This window comes from Phascolarctos cinereus, unplaced genomic scaffold, assembly GCF_003287225.1.
Source record: "Phascolarctos cinereus isolate Bilbo 61053 unplaced genomic scaffold, phaCin_HiC Scaffold_726;HRSCAF=1367, whole genome shotgun sequence".
In the NCBI taxonomy this organism is placed as follows: Eukaryota; Metazoa; Chordata; class Mammalia; order Diprotodontia; family Phascolarctidae; genus Phascolarctos; species Phascolarctos cinereus.
In genome coordinates, this window is record NW_027556098.1 from 146,021,802 (window position 1) to 146,042,437 (window position 20,636).

Here is a 20,636-nt window from a genome sequence, read left to right on the forward strand (position 1 = left end):
AAAAAAGAAAAAAAAAAGAAAAAAATTCCCTAGCACATTAACCAAGTCTGCCAGTTATATGCATTATTTCATATCCATAGTCCCCTATCTCTGAAAAAAAAAAAGGAGGGAGATATACTTCCTCAATTCTTCAGGGTCAACCTTTTTGGTTATTACATAGCATGCAATTTTGTTGTTTTAGTTATTGTGTATATTGTTTTCCTGGTATTTCATCCTATGTCAATTTACTTAAGTTTTCCCATGCTTCTCTGTAGCTTCATATTTATCATTTCTAATGGTATGGTACCCAAATCCATTACATTGATGTACTGCAATTTGTTTAGCCTTTAAGCCTTAATCTTTGGATTATTGATTTAGAACCAGAAGTGACCTTAGAGGTTGTTTCATTCAATTCACTCATTTTACAGATGAGCAAACTGAGACCAAGAGAGGTTAAGTGATTTGCCCAAGGCCATCCAGGTAGTAAGTGGCAGAACTGGGATTCAAACCTGACTTCTTTCGGCTTCAGATCCAATGCTTTTCACCGTACCACTTACCACTATGAAAAAGTATGCAGAATACTTTAATGACTGGTTTTGTACTATTTCACAAAAGTTGGAATTAAATGTAAAATTTTAAAAATTAGTGCTAGAAAAAAAATATCTTTTATTTGAATTAGAATAAAATTCTTAGTGGAAGAAAGGTTAAAACATTTTTCACATATTTATATATCATACTGTTATACCTGTTCTGTGGATGTGTATATCTAGTTGCATATTAAAACACACACACACACACAAAACCCCCACACTATTAAGCATGCTGGAGTAGTTTAATAATGAAATTAATACTAATAGCTTTTGATTATAATCCTAAATATAAATTTACTGTAATTGGCATGCTAAAAAACTAGTTTAAATGAAATTGTATATTTTTTAACTAGTGAAGATATTTACTTTAAAGAGATTAAGCAGTTTTTTAAATGGCATGATGAAATATATAGATCATACCTAGCAGTACAAATTAAAATTATTTTGCTCTGAGACTCAGAAATATTGTGAAGTCATTTCTGTACTTTCAATGATTAAAAAAAGTTAATGGGGCTGCTAATTTTCTTCTGTTTCTATAATTTATTGTTTATGCAAATAGAACATTTTTCCCTTTGCAAAAAAACCACTTTTTTCCTCAGCTATTTGATATTTTTTGATAAGTGCCTCTTAAATCTAGAAAGACATTAGTGATATTTGTAAGAGATTGTTGGCACACACACATATATATATATATATGTACATACATGTGTATATGTGATTTTCTTGTAAGAAGCTAGAATCTTAATAGAATATAAACACAAAAATTTGAACAATGTGAAAATTGGATTTACAGAAAGATTATCAGAGTATTTATTACTTTGTATTGGTGATCTCATCACTGTGGGTACTACTTTCTCTGTTCCCATTCCTTATCATGTTAGGTTGTTGATTTTATCTTTCCATATATTCTTCATAGAGGATTCACCCAATGGGATGGAGGTTTTCCTCTGGTTACTTTTGTTTTTGATGGGTACTAGTGTAATAGTCAGTTTGTCCTGTTATCTTTTACTCTCACTACATATAGGCCACAGACACTTGATACTTAGTAGCTGTGTGACCCTGGGCAAGTCACTTAACCCCACTTGCCTAGCCCCCCCGCCCCCAAAAAATTAATAAATCTATGGGAAAAGCTTCCATCAGGGCCCCTGGTATCTAATGGATTATCAATAGAGTATCAAATAGATCTCTTCAACAGATAGATCAATAGATAATCAAGAACTTGTTTTCTTTTTACAGATTTTCCTCCTATTCAATACTGTATTTAAAAATGTAGCTCTGAATTTTTGTTCTCTTCATTTAGTAAACCCCCATTTAATACTATATTTTAAAGTGAAACACTCGAGGTTTTAAAATAAGTCAAATCTGCACAAATATTGTCTAATTTGGCAACCTATTATGTCATCATTCTTATGTTTCCTAATGTGTTTTTTTCCCCCCCAAAACAAGGCTTGCTTCCATACCTTCCCTAAGGCACAATAAATCTTTCTGTAAGCAGCTGTGAAATAGTTACAAAGGTTAGAGTTTTTTTCCCCCTCTTTGTAAAAAAAAAATTTGGTACAGGGAAATGTAAGTACTTGTTTTTGTCAAGATTAAGCAGACATTAAAATATATTTGGAGTTTCAAATTGAAAGTGAAATAATAAATAGAAATTTTGGGCTACTTGTAGGTAAAAATATACGTTTTTAAATAGCTTCAGGAATCTTTAATTAAATTCAAATAGCATTTATCTTAAGCATTATGTGCAAGGTACTATGCTATTTTAAGATGGAAAAAATGCTTAAATAGCAGAAATACAACATAAGGGATAGAATATACAAGTAAAGAGAAGAAAGATTATTTGAAGAATGAGAGAATGTTAAGTATGAATAGGATGGAAGTAAGATCAGAAAAGATTTCACAAGGGATGGAAATTTGAAGGAGTAATGAGGATGTAGAGGCAGTAAAATGCGGCTGATTTTTTTCTAGGAATTTGGTAGTGTAGAGGAATCCAGACAGGAGATGAAATCCTGATGTGTTTGATAGGATCAAGTAAAAGTTTTTTAAGGATGAGGGAGACCTGACCACAGTGGTTGGCAGTGCCAAAAGTGCTAATGGATAGGAAAATATTGAAGATAAGGGAATAATCCATAGGACAATATCCTGGTGGAAGACAGGGACAGGGGTTTGGACGAAGAAGCATTGGTAGTGGGCTCCATTATCATACCAGGTAATAATTAGCAAAGCTGAGATTTGAAACCAGGTCCTCTTACTCCAAAGCTAATACTCTTTCTGTTGCATCATGCTGTCTCTTCACATTTTTCCTTTATTAAAAAAAATAGAATATATCATGCAAATTGTGTTTGAGATTGCTTCTGCTGGTACTAAATGGATTCAGTTGCTCTATTTAAAATATTTATTCCTATATCAATTTTTTGAGGGAGATTGGTTATGAAATGTGTACCATATGAACAGTTAAAGTAAAAAAAATTAGGTTTTGCATATGGTACAACTTAAAACCTATTATCTTGTGTAAACATTAAGTCACATTTAATGAAATCCCTTGATGTATGAAAATTTAAATTGTAGTTAACTATTTTTGGCTGTGGAACAAAGCATTGGTATAAATAATTTAAAATAAACCATTTGAAAATTCATGTCCCTGGTTGCATGTCACTCTTGATCCTTATTCTCCCTTCCACTTTCATTTCTTCTCTTTTGCACTGAGATTGTTTCTGGTTAGAATTTTCTGAGGTAGCAGAACCAGGAGCATCCTGGGGTTGGGTCAGAAAGCCTCTGACATTGTTGGGAAGATGAGGGAATTTGGCTTGGTATCACACCCTAGAGAAGGAGGTGGCCTTGGAACTCAGTGAAATAATTGGCAAGACATAGGCTAATTTTGTCTGGGTCAATCATGATTTATTTATTTTTACATGTTTTTTTCTGCGTTTAGCTGGCCCTGGAAATTTTTTCACATGTCTTCTGAGAAGGCGACGATTACAGTTCGTCTGATTCGTTCCTTTGAGCATCGAAATTTCAAGCCTCTTGTTTACCATGGAGTTAATTTGGACCAGACTGTAAAAGAATTTATTGTATTCCTAAAAAAAGGTATGATTTTATTAACAATTAGCTCAATTATTGCTGTAGTAATAATCATGTTTCTTAATATAGATTCCAGTCCAAGCTAACTTGTGGACTTTTGTAATATTACTTTTACTGGTTTGTCCAGAGAAGATCAAGCTTCATATTCTTTAGATTTGATGTGTGGTGTAGCTACATTATGTGTAAAAAATATTCTAGTCACTAGCATTAACAGAAGTTATTTGCCAAGGATGCACATATTAGAGATAGTTGCATTTGCGTAGCATTGTGACATTTTGTGTAGTTTCTGCCTCTTTTCCCCCAAAGTTGATGATTTTTATGCATTGTCCTTTAGAGGACCCAAATATTCCATTTTGCTCTTCATCCTTGACTTTCCTACCTCAGTTTGTAATTTTGAGTTAAAGTTAACTGAGGGAAGAAGTTATTCTTTTTGTTGTGATTAGGACTTAAAAAGGGTAGGATTTTCTAATACATATGATTGATATGATGGTTCAGTCATTTACATTTATTTAGGTACTGTTAGTTCTCCAAGGGATGCCCTTCATCTCTCTAGTTTCATCTTCAGCTCCTTCATCTGTATGTTTGAGTAGGTGGACAAGATGATCTCAAAGCTCCTTTCTAGTTTTAATTTCTGACTCTTTGACCAAAGAATAGTTTTGACAAAAAACTAAAAGCTATTGTAACTGATAGTTGTCAATTAACATAATTGCCAAAGAGGTACAGCTATCCTGTTCAACTAAATTTTTAAATTTTATGGATTTAAATTTATCTTTCTTAAGAATATTCCTTTTTTACTTTGGCTACTTGAGGATTAGCAATGATGGAGTGTTGTGTCTCCTAGAGAGAGCACTGTTTTTTAAATTGTCAGGCTCAAATGTCAAAGTTTCAAAATGAAAGAATAAATGCTCCCAAACCATCATGTTCCCTTCTCAACGTATGTCAGGTCCCCAGTAGCCACTAGCTTTGGAGTCAGGGGATGATGTGTTGGAGTTGTTTTTGTACTTCCTTATCGCCCAGTGCTGTAGAACATATTTCCCTTAAGAAATAGTGTTACCAGTGGTAATGATATTTCTTTTTTTTTTATTTTTAATGAATTTATTTTGAATTATCAACAATCACTTCCATAAGCTTTTGGGTTTTAAATTTTTCTCCCTCTCCCTCCCCAAGACGGCACACAATCTGATATAGGCTATACATATGTATTCCTATTAAACATATTTTCATATTAGTGATGTTGTAGGTAAGAATTAGAACCAATAGGAGGAATCACCAGAAAGAGGAAACAAAATACAACAGAAGAAGAAAAAAAATAGCAAATAGTATGCTTTGATCTGCATTCAAAATCCATAGTTCTTCAGATATAAATGGGTTTTTTCTATATCTTTGAAGAGTCCTCATATTGATAAGGTCATATATTTATCAAAATATCTGTTTAAAAATAGGTTCTTATTAGTATCTTTTGTTTTTACATGACCTAATTTCCCCATCCTGCCCTTTCCTATTCCTGAGCCATCCCTTATAACAAAGCATTTTTTAAAAAGAGGAATAAAAGAAAAAAAGTTATCAAAACAAATCAACTCATTGAAAAATTCTGATATTATTTGTGGTGTTCTACTTCTGCAAAGGAGTAATGGAAAGTGTGTTCTTTGGAGGAGGAGGAGTGGAGTTTGGTCATTATAATTTTGCACCATTAAAAAAAACCCACCAAAATCCATAGTTCTTTCTTTGGATATGGGTAGCATTTTCCATCATGAGGCCTTTGGAGATGGCTTAGATCCTTGTATTGCTGAGATGAGTTAAGCCTATCAATATTAGTCATCGTACAACATGGCTGTTATTGTATACAGTGTTCTCCTGGTTCTGCTCACCTCACTCAGCATCAGACCATACAAGTCTTTCCAGGTTTTTCTGAAGTCAGCCTGCTCATCATTTCTTATAGCACAAGAGTATTCCATTACATTCATATACTACAACTTGTTCAGCCATTTCCCAATTGATGGACATCCTCTTAATTTCCAGTTCTTTGCCACCACAAAAAGAACTGCTATAACTATTTTTGTACATGTAGGTCCTTTTCCCATTTGTATGATCTCTATGGGATATAGCCCTAGAAGTGCTATTGCTGGGTCAGAGGGTATGCACATTTTTATAACCCTTTGGGCATAGTTGCAAATTGCTCTCCAAAATGGTTGGATCATTTTGCATCTCCATCAACAATGCATTAGTGTTCCAATTTTCCCACATCTTCTCCAACATTTATCATTTTCTTGTTTTTTTCTTGTTGGCCTATCTGATAGGTGTGTTGTGGTACCTCAGAGTTGTTTTGATTTGCATTTCTCTAATCAATAGTGATTTAGAGCATTTTTTCTTATGACTATAGATGGCTTTAATTTCTTCATTTGAGAACTGCCTGTTCATGGTGGTGATGATATTTCCAGGCCAGCCTGAAAAGGCATATTTAACTCATAATGTAGCAGAACTCTTATACTTCAAATGCTATTCATATTTTTTTTCTATGATAAACTATATCTGAAGTTCCAATGAATGGACATATTACCACAGGTGCTAGAGATATGAGGAGAAACATGAAAGAATGTCTACCTTATGCTTGGAAAAACTCAGGAGGGGCCTGCTAGGCATAACTGAAAATATATTTTAACTTTAATAACGTAAAAAGTAAAGAACAACAGTATCAAAACAATAGAACTTGCTGTTGTAAAAGTATAATAACCACACTTGGTGCCCCCAAAAAAGAGATGAGAAAGCATCCCCCATCCCTTTTCAGATGAAGGGGCATTGTGTGTATGAACCAGCCCATCAGTAGCTGAGGCAGGGACTCATCCAGCAGTGATGCCATGTATGGACATGAATTTAGCATGATCAGTGCTAGGTGGAAATTGCATTAAGTCTGAACCCACTGTCCCTAGGGACCAAAGTGATACAAGGGGGAGTGCCCCCAAAGTGTGTATGGGGAAAGTCTGTACTTCTGATGTTGCTATATCTTTGAAGAAATCCATTTGTAAAAGTGAATTGATGTTAATTGTTCAAATGGAACTGTGTACTAGTCATTGGTTGCTAATAGTAAGGGTGGGGGGAGCACACCTGAAATGGACAGAAATTTGTTTTTTAATTAAATTAATTTTTTTGGGGGGGTTGCCTTTTGAGTTCTGAACTGTCTCCTTCTCTCCTTCCCCACTCTGCACTAGAGAAGGCCACCATTTGACACAGATACACACACACACACACACACAAACACACACACACATACACACATGTAAAATTACATACTATGGTTTTACATCCCTCTGGAGGTGGATAGCATCTTCATAGGTCCTTTGTAGTTGATTTGAGTATTTAAATACTCAGAATAACTTAGTTGTTCACAATTCTTCTTCGAACAGTATTGTTATTACTGTATACAATGTTCTCTTGGTTCTGCTCATTTCACTTTTCATTGTTTCATGTAAGTCTTTCTGTGTTTTTCTAAAATCAGCCAACTCATCATTTCTTATAGCACAGTAGTATTCCATCACAATCATACACATAACTTGTTTAGCCATTCCCCAATTGATGAACATCCCCTCAATTTCCAGTTCTTTACCATCTGCCACAAAGAGAGCTGCGATAAATATTTTAGAACACTTGGGAAAGAGACCTAATAGTGGTTTTGCTGGGTCAAAGGGGTATACACAGTTTTATAACTCTTTGGGCATAATTCCAGATTGCTCTCCAAAATGGTTAGATCAGTTCATAGTTCATGATCAACAGTGATTAGTGTCCCAATTTTCTCACAGCTCCTCCAATATATGTCATCTTCCTCTTCTATTGTTTTAGCCAGTCTGATGGCTGTGAGATATCTCAAAGTTGTTTTAATGTACATTTCTCTAATCAATAATGATTTAGAACATTTTTTCATATGACTATATATAACACTGATTTCTTTACTGAAAAACTGCCTGTTCATATCCTTACAACTTATTAATTGGAGAATGACTCATATTCTTATAAATTTGATAAAATTCTCTACATATTTGAGATATGAGATGTTTATCTGAGAAATTGCCTGTAAAATTTCCCCCTCAATTTTCTGCTTTCCTTTTATTCATTACGACATTGGTTTTATTTGTCCAAAACCTTTTAAGTTTAGTGCAATCAAAATTATCCATTTTACATCCCACAATGCTGTCTTTTGTTTATTCATAAATTCTTCTCCAATCTTCTAACTGATAGGTAATATGTTCCATGTTCTTCTAATTTACTTATATCTCCCTTTATATCTAGGTCATTTTGACCTTACCTTGGTAAATGGTCTAAGATATTAACCTATACCCAATTTCTGCCTGACTGCTTTACAGTTTTCCCAACAATTTTTACCAAACAGTGAATTCTTGTCCTGAAAGCTTAAATTTTTACATTCATCAAACAGTTTATTGTATGTATATTGTACATTCTATATCTGCCTACTCTGTTCTACTGATCTATCTTTCCGTTTCTTAGCTAGTACCCTAGTGTTGATAATTAGCCTTATAATCTAGTTTAAGATCTGGTACTGCTAAACTTCTTCCTTTACTTTTTTTTTTTATTAATTCATTTGTTATTTTTGGCTTTTTTTCTTCCAAATAAATTTTGTTATTTTTTTTTTAGCTCAACAAAGTAATTTTTTGGTAATTGTGATGGCATTGAATAAGTAGATTAGGTAGAACTGTCATTTTTATTATATTGGCTCTGCCCACCCATGAAGAATTAATGTTCATATATTTAAATCTGACTTTATTTGCATGAAAAGTATTTTGTTATTATGTTCATGTAATTCCTGGGTTTGTCTTGGCAGGTATACTCTAGGTATTGTATGCTGTGTACAGTTATTTTAAATGGGATATCTCTTACTATCTCTGCTTGCATGGTTTTATTGGCGATATATGCTGATGATTTATGTGGATTTATTTTATATATCCTGCTACTTTGCTACAATTATTGTTTCAACTAGCTTTTTAGTTGAACCTAGGATTTTCCAAATATATCATCATATCATCTGCAAAGAGAGATAGTTTTATTATTATTATTATTATATTATTATTATTATTATTATTATTATTACCTCATTGCCCATTTTGATTCCTTCAATTTCTTTCTCTTCTCTTATTGCTATTGCTAGCATTTCTAATACTGTATTGAACAATTTTGGTGATAATGGGCATCTTTGTTTCACTCCTAATCTTATTGTGAAGGCTTTTAGCTTATCCCTATTACAAATAATGCTTGCTGATGGTTTTGATTAGATACTTCTTATCGTTTTAAGGAACAATCCATTTATACCTATATTTCAAGGTTTTTTTGTTTTGTTTTGATTTGATTTTTGCTTTGTTTTGGTTTTGGCAGGCAAAAAAAATGTTTTGGCAGGCAGGGTTTAAAGTGACTTTCCTCAGGTTACACAACTAGTAAGTGTCAAGTGTCTGAGGCTGGATTTGAACTTAGATCCTCCTAACTTCAGGGCCGTCGCTTTATCCACTGTGCCACCTAGCTGCCCCTTCAAATGTTTTAATAAGGATGAGTATTGTATTTTGTCAAATGCTTTTTCTGCATCTATTGATATGATCGTGTTTTTTGTTACATTTATTATTGACTTAATTAATTGTGTTAATAGTTTTCCTTATATTAAACCATCTTTGCATTCCTGGTATAAATCCCACTTGGTCACAATGTATAATCTTTGTGATTTATTGTTGTAGTCTCCTAGCTAGTATTTTATTTAGGATTTTTACACCTATATTCATTAGTGAAATTGGTCTCTAATTTTCTTTTTCTGTTTTTGCTCTTCCTGGTTTAGGTATCAGCACCATATTTGTTTCATAAAAGAAGTTTGGTTGGACTTCTTTTTTGCCTTTCATTACAAATAATTTATTATCATCAGAATTAGTTGATCTTTAAATGTTTGGTAGAATTCACTTGTAAATCTATCTGGCCCAGATGCTTTTTTCTTAGGAAGCTCATTCATGGGCTGTTCAATTTCTTTTTCTAAAATAGATTTATTTGAGTATTCTATTTCCTCTTCTGTTAGTCTAGGAAGTTTATATTTTTGTAAATATTCTTCCATTTAATTTAAATTGTTAAATTTATTGGCATATAATTAGGTAAAATAACTCCTAATAATTACTTTAATTTGGTTTTCATTAGTGACATATTTACTCTTTTTCTTTTTTGATACTAGTGATTTGGTTTTCTTCTCTTTTTAAAAAAATATGTTAACCTAGACAGAAATTTCTGATTTGGGAGTCAATATGTCACCAGTATAATGTGTTACCTAAGAAGCTGTCTGGTTTTAGTACACATTAACAAAAGTATGGTGTCCAGAACAAGAAAAATGATAACTTTGCTATTCTGTACACTGGTTAAAATATCACTTCTGTTTGATTTGAATAGGACTTCTTAAAAGGCACAGTGAAAAGTTGGTAGGATGCTGGGTAGCACAGTGGAAGGAGCCCTGCCTCTGGAGTTAGAAGACCTGTGTTCAGTATTTACTACCTGTGTGAATTTGAGCAAGTTAGTCTCTGTTTTCTCATTTCTGAAACTGAAAGGTAGGCGATCTCTGAGGTCCCTCCTGTCTCTAAGGTCTATGATTCTGTGATCCTAACATTCAAAGGAGGATTGTTAGGGATGATGATGGGACTTGAAGCCATGTCATATATGAGGAAACAGTTGAAGGACATTTTGATATTGAACTAGGAGAAGAAAAGGTTTAGGAAGGTTACATGATAATAGTCTTCAGACATTTGGCAGTTGACAGTGTGGAAAGAGTACTTTTTTGTTTTTTTTCCCATAATTCTAGAGGACATATCTAGAACTAATGGCTAGTAGATATTACAGGCAGACTATTGATTCAATATTAAAAAAAATTTGACAGTGATCTGAAAATAGAAGGGGACATGCTTGTGAAGTTGTGAGTTCTCCATCCTTAGAATATTTAGACAGAAAATGGATAACCTCCCATCAGGGAATGTTAGAGAGCCAATGGAAATGGCTTTGTTAGGAGGCTTAGCATTCCCCTACCTATTGGTTTTCTTCCTCAAAGCAGAGTATGTCTGTGGAATGGTCAACAGCTAAGTAAAATGAGCATGCCAGCAGGTCCAGTAAGAGATGTTCATTAATCATTTGGGGCACAAAGTTTACTGAGAGGAACCCCAGTGATTTGCTAGAAACTGTCATTTGCTTTAAAAAAAGTCATGTCTCTATACTAGAAATAATAAAGTTCTTATAAGCACAAGAGCATTAATTCTGTTTTTAGTGAATTTATATTCTCATTGTGTTAGATATACAATGAAGGACATTGGGAGGACAAGAGCTATGGAGTTTTCCAGCTTAACACAGACTGATATTCTAGTGGTATGGATGGTCAACCAATGAAGAATCCAACTTTTCTGTCCTGTTGTCCAGGTTTCTTCATCTTAGACTGAAAAAGTTAAAACCAGAAGGGATTGGGTATTGTTTAGTCCCAAATGCCACATTTTACAGGTGGGGTAACTGATATTTATAGTGGTAGAAAGATTTGCCAGGAGTAGCTAAGTGGCGCAGTAAATAGAGCACTGGCCCTGACCTTAGGAGGACATGAGTTCAAATGTGGCTTCAGACACTTGACACTTACTAGCTGTGACCTGGGCAAGTCACTTAACCACAATTGCCTCGCAACAAAAAAGAGAGAAAGAAAAAATGATTTGTTTGAGATCTCAGATTCACCAGTATATGATGAGGAACTTATTTTGGTGTAACATTTGACGAACACCAGCTGTCATATAAAAGATATATCGACATGTCTATTCGTTTATCTGATATCCTATGATCATTCTAGGAAGTTCTACTTTAGCTGTATTACTAGGTTGTACTTGAGTGTGGTCATCAAGCAAATTTGTTTCCTTTTCTGTTCTTTTTATAGGCCTTCCTAAGTTTTTTCCTGGATTCTTTCTATTCATCATTTTTTGCAGCACAGTATTATTATTCTATTAAATTTATATACCACAATTCAGCCTTTCCCTGATCCATGGGTACCTGTTTTCTTTTCTTTTCTTTTTTTTGCCATTTAAAAATACATGTGATTTTTCCTTTTGTTCCTAACCTACTTATATATGCCAAGTAGTGTTACTGCTCTGTCAAAGAGTGTGTACAATTTAATAATTTTCTTGGTAAAATTCCAAATTGTTTTCAGATTAGTTGGACCAGTTTGTGTTACCTCTAACAGTACTGGGAGCAAGAGATAGAATTTTCCAAGAGGCAAATTTAGGTTTGATTTAAGGAAAATCATCCAGTTAATTAGCACCGTCCTAGACTGGAATAGTTTGCTTTGGGAGGTGGTGGGGTTCTCTTTCACTGAAGACGAGAGTATTTTGTCCCCCAGATTTTGTAAGCAAAATAGTTTTGAGGCATGTCATAGAGAGGATTCTTATTCAAGTACAAGTTGTACTAAGTGGTCTCTCAGGACCCTTCCAAATTTTTTAGTTTCTGTGAGGCTGTGATTACATTCTGTAGTTATGCTATGGCATAAATTTGTACAAATGAGAGCAAAAAGATTATTGAGGTAAACTGTTGTTTTTGGTAAGTTATATATGTATATATACATATTATACATATTTTTAAAATACTTATTTTTAAAAGCAAGTTAGGCATTTAGTGAAAGAATTAATAAGAGGGAATATATCTGTTATGAATTCAGTAAAATTTTTTGATGTCTTTTTAAAAAATATCATATTCCTTTCCAAATATATCCCTATTGGCTCCCTTATGCAGCAAGCCTATCCGTTATAATAAAGATTAAAAAAAAAACCTTAGTAAAACTATGCAGTGCAGGTAGGTGGTGCAGTGGAGAGAGCACTGGGCCGGGAGTCAGGATCTTCCTGAATTCAAATGTGACCTCAGATACTTAGTTGTTATATCACCCGGGGCAAGTTACTTAACCCTGTTTGCCTTGGTTTCCTCGTCTGTAAAATGAGCTAGAGAAGGAAGTGCAAGCCACTTCAGTATCTTTGCCAAGAAAACCCTAAATGGGGTCATGAGGATTGAAATGACTGAAATACAACACATCTTTTATGTTCATTATATGCTATTTTATGCCTACAGTGAATTGCCTGTTTCTGCAGTGAGAGAGGAAAGTACATTTTGTCAGTTCTCTGTGTGGAGCCAGACACGGTCATTTTGTTTAGACAGTGTTTAGTTTAGTTTTATATTTTTCCATTTCCATTGCTTATTACATTGTTCTGCTTTGGCTTATTTCTTTCTGCATCTGTATAGTAAGTTGTCACAGGCTTCTTTGAATTCTTTATTATTTTTTCATTTCTTATTGGCATAATAATATTCTGTTACATTTATATACCATAATTTCTTTAGCCATTTCACAAATGATTGGTACCTATTGTGTTTCCAGCTCATTGTTACACCTCCCTTGCCTCTTCAACCCCTAATAGCTGCTTTAAATATTTTGGTATATATATAGGATTTTTCTGCCTTTGATTTCCTTGTGGGATACATGTGTAGCAGTGGGAACTCTGGGTCCAAGGGCAGGGGCATTTTAGTAATTTTCTTGGCATAATTCCAAATTGCTTTCCAGAATAGTTGATGTTTTAGACTGGGTACCTTGCTCATCAGTCCCCTGATAGGTTATGTTTGATATGCAAATGAAATGAAACATTCATGCAGCGTTCAGCAGTTAGCAAAAGGACTTAAGCCATAGCAGAAGGATAAGTGAGAAAGATGCATTGAGAATATACCAAGAAGGTTCAACTGAATGAATCTTCCCTGCTTCTGAGTGGCCCGTTGTAGCTCATCTACTAAGCATCAGAGAACCCTGGAGTTCTTGTGGCTATTTTGTTATCAGGCAACTAGAAAATGATGCCATTGGCCTGTTACAGTTCCCTGTGACAGTTAGGTCTGCCTTTTAAGGAAAAACTAGCCTGACCTGTGTGAGGTTTGGGGGGTTAGGATATTGTTTCTATTACAGTTGAACTGATTAATAACTCTACCCACTGTCTTTTCATAACCCCTCTAATACTGATAATTTCTATCTTTTGTCTTCTACATTTCTGTCTGCCAAATTGCTAGATGTGAGGTGAAACTTTAGAGTTAGTTTTGATTTGCATTTTTCTCATTATTTGTAATTTGGAACAATCTTTAATATGATTGTTAATAGTTTCTAATTCTTTGAGAATTTTTTATTCATATGCTTTAACCATTCATCCATTGAGAAATGGCTTTTAATCTTATAATGGCTTTTAATCTTATATATTTGTGTTATTATCTATATATATATATCTTGGATATCAGAACCTCATTAGAGATATTTGATGAAAAAATGTTTTCCTTATCAAGCTTGCCTTTTTTATTCTAGCTGCATTTATTTTGTTTGTTCAAAAGTTTTTCAGTGACTGATAATGCATTTGTAAAAAAATATTCTTCATTTTAACTTTTTCTCTTGTAGATGTCCCTTTAAGGACAGGCCTCCCACCCCCATTCAAGCATTATAAATATGGTATGTTAATTTTCTTAATTCTTAAAAAATGCAAATATAGTATAATATGATGATGTTTTATATTGAATTGAATTAAAATATGTAGTATACAAATATCAAGTTAATATTTGTAAGCAGAACCAAGTGGCACATGTATATCAATATATATATATACCTTAGTTGAAGTGTTAAATAATTATAATCTAGGATACTAAATTTTCAGGTATTTCTGAATAGAATTCTTTAAAAATATAATACATGGTGGAAAAGCTTCTTTATAAAGTAATTGGAAAAGGAACATTGTTTAAGAAGAGTTTGCCTAATAGTTTCAAAATTTTAAATAAAATTGAAGATATTTATCTATTGGGCTTGATATAATAAATTGGTGATTAAAAGTAGGAGAAGGAATTAGATTTCAGGTTCAGGTATAGACCAATATCAATAGGAAAGATTTATCAAGTTGTGGGGTGCTATTGTTCATAAAGTTTGAATATTTACTTGAAGGTTATGATGCATATAACAAATATTTCTCTTATTTGGTTGAGCCATTTGAGAATATTAATTTTTTATTACTTTAAATCATTTTTGAATGGCTTTTAACTTTGTTCCCATTTGGTGTAGAGCAACTTATGACCCCAGATACTTTGAAATCACAGTTCTCTCCGTGATTATGCATTTTAATATCTAGAGACTAATTGTGAGGTCACAAGGGGTAGTCAAGCAAGAGGTGAAGGCAGTGAGTGGAAAATCCTTAGATTTATGTTCTTAAAGAATTTACATAATAAATATTAAATCAGAGAATGAAGTGAAAAGCATGGTTAAGGTAAATATGAGACTTCTTAAATGTGGCTTTCAAAATAAAATAGTCTGAGATACAGTCAATTGCAGAGGCATTTTCAAATTATACTTGTCATATACCATTTCCCTTTCTCATATTCTTTAAAGTTAAGAAATACCATATACATAATTTTGATAAATTTTGGATAAAGTGATGCATTGAAATGCTTACTCTGCTAACTATCACTGTGGGAGCTAAATATACTTAATATTATTTTACCTTATTCACATTCTTTCCTCCAGTGTTTTACACTATTAAAAAAATTGGCATGTTGGCAACTCTGCATTTACTTGCCAATGATAAAATGTAGTATTATGATAGACTGTTGAAAATGCCAAAACCAGATGAATGTACATCTAAAATCTGTTGTTTTTTGCTCAGGAAGGAATCTCCAACTCTCAGTTTTCTGACATGTTATCATCAAGTATTTATTGTCTATTGTGAAGCACAGTATTATATTAGACATTGAGAAATTTAGTAAATTGAGGAGATAAATTTAGGTTTTTGCTAAGGAGTTAGCTTTCCAAGAAAAAGAGGAAAGAGAATAATATACACAGATCCTATGTATTTTGTTACTCATAGTGTTAAGAATGCCTTTAAGAGTAAGAACAGAAGGGAAGGAAAGAAAAACAAATTACAGGGATGGAAACAGTGTTGCAGTGATCTTGTAGCTATTTCTGTTGTTAACTGTTTCTTCTTACTCCCTTTCCCTTCTCATACAAGGTTCTATTGGTTAAAAATATCTGGTGAGATTTGCTCAAAGAGTTTTTTTAAAGTCAACAAATGGAGTCCTCCAATGTGGTGTTACAAAATATAGTAGGACATACCAGAAAAATAACTGTTGCTATTTAAAGAAACACTAGCAAAATTGATAGACCATATGATGTTTTCAAGTCAAACTTTTGGGATTAATAAACTGGGGGTTGGACTCCAGACAGTTTATGCCACAAATGGAAGAAACAAACTCATGTGTGCTTACGGTTCAATCTGTTAGAGGAGAATGGATGATTAAAAATAGCAGGTAACTATACATATTTACCCCATCTTTGACATACTGATACTGTAAGTCTGAGCAAATCAATTTATGTCTCAGTGCTTTGGGCGACTTTACCACTATAAGTTGCAGAACAGCTGCTGGTCTCTGTTGGTTGGGGGAGTTTCCTGTACTAAGGAAGAAAGTCATAGGCAAAACCAAACCCTAGTTATTTTTTACTTTAAAATGCATTTTATGATGTTTTTCATCAGCAGTTCTCACCAAGGTCACTAATGACCATTCTGTTGATAAATTCAAAGACTTTCCCAACATCTTTATCCTATGTGACCTCTTGGTAGTATTGGGCACTGTTGGCTTCTCCTTCCTTCTTGACATGTTGTCTTGCATCCATCACATTGTCCTTTCTAGGCCTTCCTACTGACTTTATGTTCTTAATTTCCATTTCTGGCTTCCTATCTTTTATTAAAGCTTTCTTTTTTATTATTAAATTAATCATTAGCAAAGAAGCATTTCAATATAAAAAAAGAGGCTTATATAAAAAACTAATTACTGTTCTATAGTTTGTTTTTTAAGCAGCATATATATTAAATTTAATAAGATAGTAATAAAACTGCCCTATTTGTGTCTGCCCCTTCTGCATTTTTTTGTTTACTGTGCATTGAAATATATATGTTATTGAGGATCTTTTGTGTGTGTCTGTGTCTGTGTACCTGTAACTATTTACCAATATGCTATCCCAGCCCTTCTCCTGAGTAGAAACCCTCTTGTAACAAATATGTATGGTTCAGAAAAACAAATCAACATTTGGCCATTTCTGGGATTGTCTGTTTATACATATACACTCACACACACACAAACACACATATAGTTATATATATATATATATATATATATATATATATATATATATATATATTTATATAGGTATATCGATAGATATAGATATGTGTGTATATGTACATGTATATACACACATAATCCATTTTTTACTGTATTGCTGTCCTTCACATACTCTTGTTCCAGCCAAATTTGACTGTCCTCATCCTGTCATATATTTTCTAGCTGATTGCCCTCACAGTTATCCTTTTTCTCTTTAAATCTTTATCTGTTAGTCTTTCCCTTCTTTCTGCCTGCAGATATACCGAGGTTTCCCCTATCCTTAAAACTTTCACTTGACCTATGTCCTCACACTCTGTCATCCTATATCTTCCGTCTTTCACAGTCAAATTCCTAGGAAAAGCTGTTTACACTTAAGACCATGGGACCAGAGATGTAGAACTAGAAGGGATATCAGTGGTCACTTAGTTTAGTCTCCTTACAGATGAGGAAACAGCTGTACAGGGAGCTTCAGTTACTTGTTGCCTTCATTTCTTCTCTCATTCACTTCTCAACCAACCCCTTACAATCTGACTGTAAGTTTCTTCACTTGAGAGAGCAAAAACTACTCTTTCACAAGTCACTAATAATCTTTTAATGACTAAAGAGCTCTTTTTCAATCCATATTCTTCTCAACCTCTCTGAAGCATTGGAGGTTGGGGGAAGGGAATAAGCATTTATATAGGACCTACTGTGCCAGCCCTGTGGGAAGTGCTTTACAAATATTGTGTCACTGGATCCTCCTAACAACCATTTTAGTTAGGTGCTGTTATAATCCCCATTTTACAGTTGAGGAAAACGGAGGCACAGAGAGATTAAGTGGTCTGCCCAGGGTTATATGGGTAGTTAGTGGTTGAAGCTGGATTTGAACATAAGTCTTTTTGATTTCAGGCTCAGTGATCTGTCTTTCCATTCATCCACGTTCCTATTCTCAGAGTCACCTTTAACTTTTCTCACTGCAAATATTCATTCAGTTGACAAGTCTTGTTGGTTCAGCCTTTACAATTTTTCTCACTTTTCTGTCATTGTTTCCACTCACATGGCCAATACATTTGTTTAGGCCCTTATCACCTCTGACCAGGACTATAGCAATAGCTTTCTAATTGGCTTCCCTACATGCAGTCTCCGTCCTCTCCAAGCCATCCTCCGAACAGTTTCTGCAGTGATTTTCTTAAGGCACAAGTCTGACTGTTTCGCTCCTCTGCTTAAGAAACTCCAGTGTCTCCCTCTTACCTTTGTCATATCCTGTGGAGAAGGGACCCACTATCCCCACCACTACCAGCTGCCACTCACTGTCACCAATGGGACAGGCAAGCCAACCTAGCTAAAACAATGAAGTCTCTTGTAAGAAACAAGAAGTGGCATGTGTCTGGTGGGTCAAATCACTGCTACCGCCTCACATCATCTACCCTTAGACCACAGAGCAGGTAGCCCAGGACCCAGAGTCCAAGAGCCAAGGGAATTGCTTTCTGCTGCATCCCTCCCCATCCTGAACACTGGTCTTACTTCCAGCTTGGCCCATACACTGTCGTTGAGATTAGCATTCTCTATAGAGCAGGGCCCCAACATTTATTTCGCCTTCAGGAAGATCAGCCTGTACTTGGTGCACAGATAATAGTCACCTGGATATGGCAGAAATACAAACATCACACACTTGATGCAAGTCACTACACATGTGTCCTTCACACCATAGTGGTGAAAATTATTTTTAATTTAATTTTTCTTTTTTTTCAGCCCTGTTTCTTGACACTATGTGATAGTATTTCTAGTTCACCCCTGAGCATCTAGTTGAAACTTTTTACAGCCAAGTATTACTTTTTAAGATGAACACTTCCCTTCTTGTGTGTACCTCTCTAATCTACTTTATTCTCTCTAACCCTTTTATATATTCCTTGATTGTCCTTGATCTTGCTTTTCTGATGATTCAGAAATAGAATTTGGACCAGCAAGTGGGCCTGGAAGTTGTAATTTAAATTTTCTACAATATCTTCCAAATTTTGTAAATTTATTTTCCACAATTTCATCTTCTGACCTTCCCCACTAATCCAGACCCCTCCAAGTCTTATTTGGTTCAAGTCTCTCCCCCAACTTCCTTTCCTACAACCTTTTTCCCGTAGAAGCCAGAGGTGATTTCACAGTCTTTCCTACCTCAGCTTTTCCATAGCACATTGTTAATTAGTCAATAAACATTTGTCAAGCACCTGCTACATGCCAGGCACTACATTAAGTACTAAGGATACAAAATGAGGCAAAAGACAGTCCCTGCCCTCATGGAACTTGAAGTCTAATGGTGGAGACAACATGCAAACAAACCATGTACAAGATAAATAGGAAATAATTAACAGAGGGAAGGCAGTAGACTCAAGAGGATTTGGGAAAGGCTTCTTGTAAAAGATAGGAGTTTAGAACTTCAAGGAAGTCAGTGAAGCCAGGAAGCAAAGATGAGGGAGAGCTTTCCAGGTGTGGGGGACAGATAGAGAAAATGTCTGGAACCAAAAGGTGGAGTGTCTTGTCTGGGGAACAGCCAGGAGGCTGGTGTCACTTGATCAAAGAGTATGTGACAGGAAGTAGTGTATAAGAACACTGGAAAGGGGGTGAGGGTGGGGTAGGTTATGAAGGGCTTTGGATGCCAAACAGAGTATTTTTAATCCTGGAGGTAATTGGGAGCAACTAGAGTTTATTGAGTAGGGGCTGACATAGTTGGACCTGTGCTTTAGGAAAATCACTTTAGTGCCTGAATGAAGCTGAATGAAGGATGGATTAGAGTAGAGAGAGTGTTGAGGTGGGCAGACCCACCAGCATTACAGTAGTCTAGGTGGGAGGTGATGAGGGCCTGTAGTAGAGTGGTGGCAGTATCAGAGGAGAGAAGGGAGTGTATTCAAGAGATGTTGCAAAGGTGAAATCCACAGGCCTTGGCAACAGGTTGGATTGGGGGTGGTGGTGGTGGTGAGAGATAGTAAGGAGTCAAGAATAACACCTAAGATGTGAGCCTGAGGGATGGGAGGATGGTTTTGCCCTTTGCAGTAATAGGAAAGGTAGGAGGTGAGGAGGGTTTAAGGAGAAAAGTAATGAGTTCTCTTTTGGACATGTTGATTTTAAGATGTCTACTGGATATCCAGTTCAAGATGTCTGAGAGTCAGTTGGAGAGGCAAGATTGAATGTCAGTAGAGAGATTAGGGCCAAATAGATAGATTTGAGAATCATCAGCATAGAGATGGTAATTAAATCCATGGGAGTTAATGAGATCACGAAGTAAAGTAGTATAAAGGAAGAAGTGAAATGGGATGCCAATGGTTAGAGGCCATAATCTGGAGAAGGAAAGGAAACAGAAAAAGACCAGTCAGATATGTAGAAGGAAAACCAGGAGAGAGTGTTGTCCTGAAAACCTAGAGAGAAGAGAGTATCGAGGAAAAAGTGATCATCAGCGTTAGAGGCTGTGGAAAAGTCAAGGAGAATGAAGTTTTTAAGAAAAGGCCATTGGATTTGACATTTAAGGAATCATTGGTAACTTTGGAGAGAGCAGTTTTGATGGAATTATGAGATCAGAAACTAGAATGGAAGGGGTTAGGAAGAGAGTGAGAGGAGAGAAAGTGAAGGCACTTATTATAGATGGGCTTTGCAAGGAGTTTAGCCACAAAAGACAGAAGAGTTATAGGAAATTAGTTTGCTGGGATGGAAGGGTCAAGTGAGGGTTTTTTGAGGCAGAGGAGACATGGGTCAGTCATGGTTGTAGGCAATAGAAAGTGAGCCAGTAGATAGGAAGAGATTGAAGATAAGTGATAGAGTAGGGGA

General features: G+C 34.9%; 1 protein-coding gene across 9 annotated transcripts in view; it reads left to right on the plus strand.

Moving 5' to 3' along the window:
* CUNH2orf76 (chromosome unknown C2orf76 homolog) overlaps positions 1–20,636 on the plus strand; it is a 100,070-nt gene that overhangs the window by 18,623 nt on the left and 60,811 nt on the right. For all 9 annotated transcript variants that reach the window (XM_020963122.2, XM_020963123.2, XM_078146811.1 and 6 more), the window contains exons 2-3: positions 3,499–3,653; positions 14,107–14,157. In XM_020963122.2, the coding sequence (XP_020818781.2) occupies positions 3,521–3,653; positions 14,107–14,157 (184 nt within the window). In that variant the 5' untranslated portion in view covers positions 3,499–3,520. The remainder of the gene's footprint in view (positions 1–3,498; positions 3,654–14,106; positions 14,158–20,636) is intronic.